Genomic DNA, 4,902 nt, shown 5'->3' on the forward strand with positions numbered 1-4,902 from the left:
AAAAAAAAAAAGAAATAAACCTGTCCCAGTTAACATGTCCCCAACTGAACTCAATTTCTGCCACATTCTTGCACATCTCAGGAGAGGCACCTTATTTTTCCAGACCCTCAGGTCCAAAACTCTTGGAGATTTTCTTCCCCACCCCAAATCCTATGCATCAGGATACTCGAGCTCCCCTTCTGCCTACACCCCAATCTGACCTCTTTCCCCTTTCTCTCCTGACTACTGTCTTGGTTAAAACTGCTTTTCCCTGTTGGCATGAGTACAATGAGCCCTTGAATGCTCTGGTTGTTTCTATCTATGTGCTGTGGTAGTCTCTTCTCAACCAAGTGCTAGAATAATTTAAAACTCATGTTGGGTCATATCAGTTATATCTTCAAAACCTTGCAATGGTAATCATTTCACTTAGAATAAAAGCCCAAATCCTTAAACAGAGCAGGAGGATTCTACTCTCATGCTGTTCCCATGCTGTTCAGGAAGACTGTTCCTCCCCATGGCTCCCTCCCCACCTTCTCATAATCTTTGCTCAACTCTCCATTCTCAGTGATGGCCACTCAGACTACCTGTTTAAATACATCCCACCCTGAAGATTCTTTCATTGTCCTATCTGGCTATACTGTCATGTTTTTTTCTTAATGCTCATCCCTTTCTGTATTCTATGTTATTTACTGATTTGCTAGGTCTATTGTTTCCTGTCCTTCCCTCCACTATTATATAACTGCCAGGATGGAAACTACTTTGTCACCTTCATACATCAATGTGCCTTAAGTTCATGTAACAGTTCTTGTCACCTAAAGGTATATGGTAAATATTTATGTAATGTGTGATTTGTGTAATGTCTGAATTTTGAGACCCTGAAGTCTTTTTCTGTGGAGAATTTCTCAGGAAATTATATCAGAAGCTGAGTTTCCCACATAGATGACTTGGAGGAAACAACCATTTGCATATACCCAGAAAGCAGAAGCACCCAAGAGAAGCAAACCACAAGTGCTCTTCCCCACACCCCACCCTTCCCCACACTGATCGAAAGATCCACAGAAATTTCTTGAGATAGAAGTGGGCCTCTGGGTTTGAGAAGAACAATGGTTAGACCTGTGAGATCTAGAATCAAGCTTCCTGGGCTCAAATTCTAGCCCTACCATTTACCATGAGAGACCTTGGACCTTCCTGTGCCTCCTTTTCTTATTTGTAAGGTAGGGGTGATGAGAATGTCTAGCTTGAATACAAAGATCACATGACGTAACAGACATAGGTTTTTCTAGGTGTGTGTGGCACATGGTGAGTGCTCAGGGATTTATAAAGTTATCAGTCATGAGATTACGTGAGGCATGGAGGCATCTGTGGACACTAGATGACTGGGATTGGGATGTACATATAGATATAATTATAGCTGCAGATCATACAGGCAGGAGTCCCCATATCTTTTATGCCCTTCTTTCCTCCTCACACTGATCCAGCATGGAGGGGAACTCCAAGGCAGTGATGGCCAAAGTTCTACTCATTTCGCCAAGAGAGAAGTTTGTTTGTTTGTTAGAATGATGTGTGTATTCTAGCAGTGTTAACAAGAGAAGAGCGAGCATCCGAGGAGCACAGAGGAATGCTGCCGATGTAAATGAATATTTACTCAAAGTCCAAATCTTCCTCCCCCCTGCCCAGCATGGAGGAATGAGAAAAGCATTTTGATGTTGGATTTTTTGCAGTCTCACACCCCAACAAATGCAGCACCCAAAAAATGTTTGTTAATGGCGTTAAGGGAAGACAATGCAGTATCCTATGACAGTGCTTTACAAGTAACGAGAAGGGTGGGGAAATCCAGAGAAAGAATATGGCTAATGGGCCAATCAAGTCAACTGGCTGCTAGCGAGGTCACTGTTTTTCGGGGCCTTTCTTCAGTCCCCGAGCCACAGTCTATACCCCCCATATTACATCTGCTCAACAGGCAAATGACTGTGCTACCACGCAGACAGGACAAGAGGAGGGTCACTGGGTGGAAAGTACCACCAGTAATAGACACATTATCATTTACTAATGTAGATCAACAGTATGAATGGTGTTCAAGCATGCTGTGTGTGCTCTCTCCATCACCTGGTTCTCATCACGGGAAGCAGCAGACTAACCAAGACTGGGGAACATTCCACAAAATGAAAGGATCATGGAAGACTGATTGGAAGAGACTAAGAACCATGCTAACTACATGCGATGTGGGTTCCTAAGAGCTTGGTGGAGGGTGAGAGGTGGGTATAGACAAGTAGAAAAAGACGGTGAGTAGCTGAGAGAAGGAACCAAACACGTGTTCAGTGTGCATTTCATGTAGACTGGACATGATGTGAAGAGAAAAAGGAAAGCGTTTTCAAAATCCTGTGTGCACTCACGTGTATACCCTACCTCACACCCAGTCATGTGTGTACAGACACACCACACACACACACAAACATAAGTGCGTTCCAAGTGTATATACAGTGTGTGGCCTAGCATGCTGGTGTACAAAGAATTTTGAGGACTAAATGAAATTGTAATACATGTTAAATTTCAGTAAACCTTTGGCACATAGGAAACACCCAAGACATCATTAACAAGAGTTTGGGAGTACAGCCAGCACAAGTGGAACCCTGGAGACCTCTGAGTGGGATGAGTGATGGCTCTTTTGTTTGCCTCTCTGTGTTTTTTGACGTTTCTGCAATTAGCCTCCACGGAGGAGCCAAGCAGCATAACATGGTTAAGAGGATGAACTGTGGAGCTGAGTGGCCTGGGCATGAGTCCCAGCTGCTCCACTGACTTAGGTAGGTGACTCTGAGCTGGTTGGTCTCTCCGTTTCAGCTTCCCCATCTGCATTCAGGAGTCCCGTCATAGCTAATAGGCTGGTGCTGTGAGGATTAGATCAATTAATACACATAAAGTTGTCATTGTTACTAATCGGAACATTGTCTGTTTGGACACTCCTGGTAACTAGCTGCAGGTGACAGATTCATAGAGGAAATGCTCAGATCCCTGATTTCATGCTCTCAGATGACAGCCTGTCTTTGGCCTTCTGTGGCAGGTCTGGGGAGCACAACTGTGTTTATGTCCAGGGGCAGGGAGAGGGTGAGGAGGCAAGGAATGAGGAGTCCCTCCCAAGGCAATGCTCACCTGTGAGTCCCAACAGCAGAGCCAGCAGCAGGTAAGGAGGAGGGCGAGGTCCGGAGGCAGGGGCCGACATTGTGGAGGCCTGAGGATCCTGCTCTATGCAGATGTGTGTGCTGGGGAGATGGGACCTCTGTTCTGTGGGGGAGGAACAGCCCGCCCTTTCTGTGATATAACAGGAAGCATCTATGATGGAATGACATGGCTGTGAGGCAGCAATCTGCTTCTGGATTGTGAAACAGAAGTCAGGCAGAGAAGGCCTCACATGGTGGGGAGGGCCTCTTCCTAGGTTTCAGAGAGTGAACATACCCAGCAGAAATGATGCTTCCTGCCCACCTGGGGCCTCTGCTCTCTGCCCTGGGTCCCTTCCCACATCTTGAGGTCTTCTTGGCCATTCCACACTTGGGAGCCCCAGGCCAAGAAGGATGTGCAGTTGGGGGCTGTGTCCCAAACTCCTGAGCCCAGGACACTCAGAGGTGGCTGGCTTGTGGCCTCATTCTGCACCAGCTTCCACCAAGAGCTACTCAGCTGGAAGAAGGAACAGGTACGCCAGGGTCTGCAAAACTTTGGTATTGAAAGTAGTCTGCTCCAGATATGACTCCCTATTCCAACCCTTTGTTGATGGAAATGGTAAAACTTTGCCCAAGTGCACAGTGCAGCGTGGCCCTCAGAAGTAGTAAGTGCTTGGGGCGCCTGGCTGGCTCAGTCAGTGATTGTGTGACTCTTTAGATCAGGGATGTGGGTTCAAGCCCCACATTCAGTGTAGAGATCACTTTAATATAAAAAGGAAGTTGTATGTGCTTACATCAGTTCTTCTCTTTTTCAAGAGAGAAAGTGGGTTCTATGTCCCAGAGAGCACACTCCCAGGCATTCTTCTGAGCGTAATGAAGGCTACAGCCTCACAAAAACCTGGTGTGAATGTGTAGATCAGCTCTCTTTGCTGTGCCAACACCCTGGAAACACCCAAAGTACCCAGTGATAGGTGAATGGTTGAACGAACTGTGGTGCGTTTGTACCGGGAAATACTACTCAGTGAGGAAAAGGAGTAACTTACCTACATGTGCACAGCTTGTAAGTTTCCAAAGCCCTTATGTGGAGTGAACAAAATCAATCTCAAAATGTGTCATACCGTGTGACTCCACTTACACAACATTCTCAAAGTTAAAGAGAACAGATTGGAACGTGCCAGAGGTTTGGGTGGTGGGGCTGGCCGTCACTACGAGAGGCGAGCACAAGAGAAACTCTGTGGCCATGAAACTGTTCTGTACCCTGAATATGGTGGTGGTTACCCAAACTCCACGCCAGCAGATGGACGCAAACAAAAGCTGGGAATGTTACAAGGTTGAGACACTTGATGTAATAAGCACTGGGTGTTATATGTTACTGATGAATCCCTAAATTCTACCCCTGAAACTAATACTACACTGTATCTGAACTAACTTTAATTTAAATAAAATCTTGAAAGAAAAAAAAGGACTGAGCTATAAAACACAACATCATTGTCATTATAATGTGGATACTAACTATGACATTATCTAAAATTAAAATATTAAGGTGGGGGAGTAGAAATACACACAGGTGGTGTGGGGTCCATAGTAACAAAGCGTTACCTCCCCATCATCCAGAGTGGGAAGTCAGTGAATCGTGCCTATGGGTGAGAAGTCAAGAAGAGACGATATATGCATGGTGTGTGAGATCTGGCTTTAGAATCTAGAAGAATCAATTAAAAATGATCAATTAAAGGAGTGGAAAATGCTGCCTCTGGGAGGTGGAAAATAGTGG

At 45.4% G+C, this 4,902-nt stretch overlaps 1 protein-coding gene across 1 annotated transcript in view; it reads right to left on the minus strand.

The window, feature by feature from the left end:
- LOC100464540 (signal-regulatory protein beta-1) overlaps positions 1-3,297 on the minus strand; it is a 49,860-nt gene extending 46,563 nt beyond the window's left edge. Inside the window, exon 1 of the mRNA XM_034640214.1 lies at positions 3,127-3,297. Within this exon, the coding sequence (XP_034496105.1) occupies positions 3,127-3,196 (70 nt within the window). The 5' untranslated portion in view covers positions 3,197-3,297. The remainder of the gene's footprint in view (positions 1-3,126) is intronic.
- Between the last annotated feature and the right edge of the window lie 1,605 nt (positions 3,298-4,902).

This window comes from Ailuropoda melanoleuca, chromosome 13, assembly GCF_002007445.2.
Source record: "Ailuropoda melanoleuca isolate Jingjing chromosome 13, ASM200744v2, whole genome shotgun sequence".
NCBI classification, from domain to species: domain Eukaryota; kingdom Metazoa; phylum Chordata; class Mammalia; order Carnivora; family Ursidae; genus Ailuropoda; species Ailuropoda melanoleuca.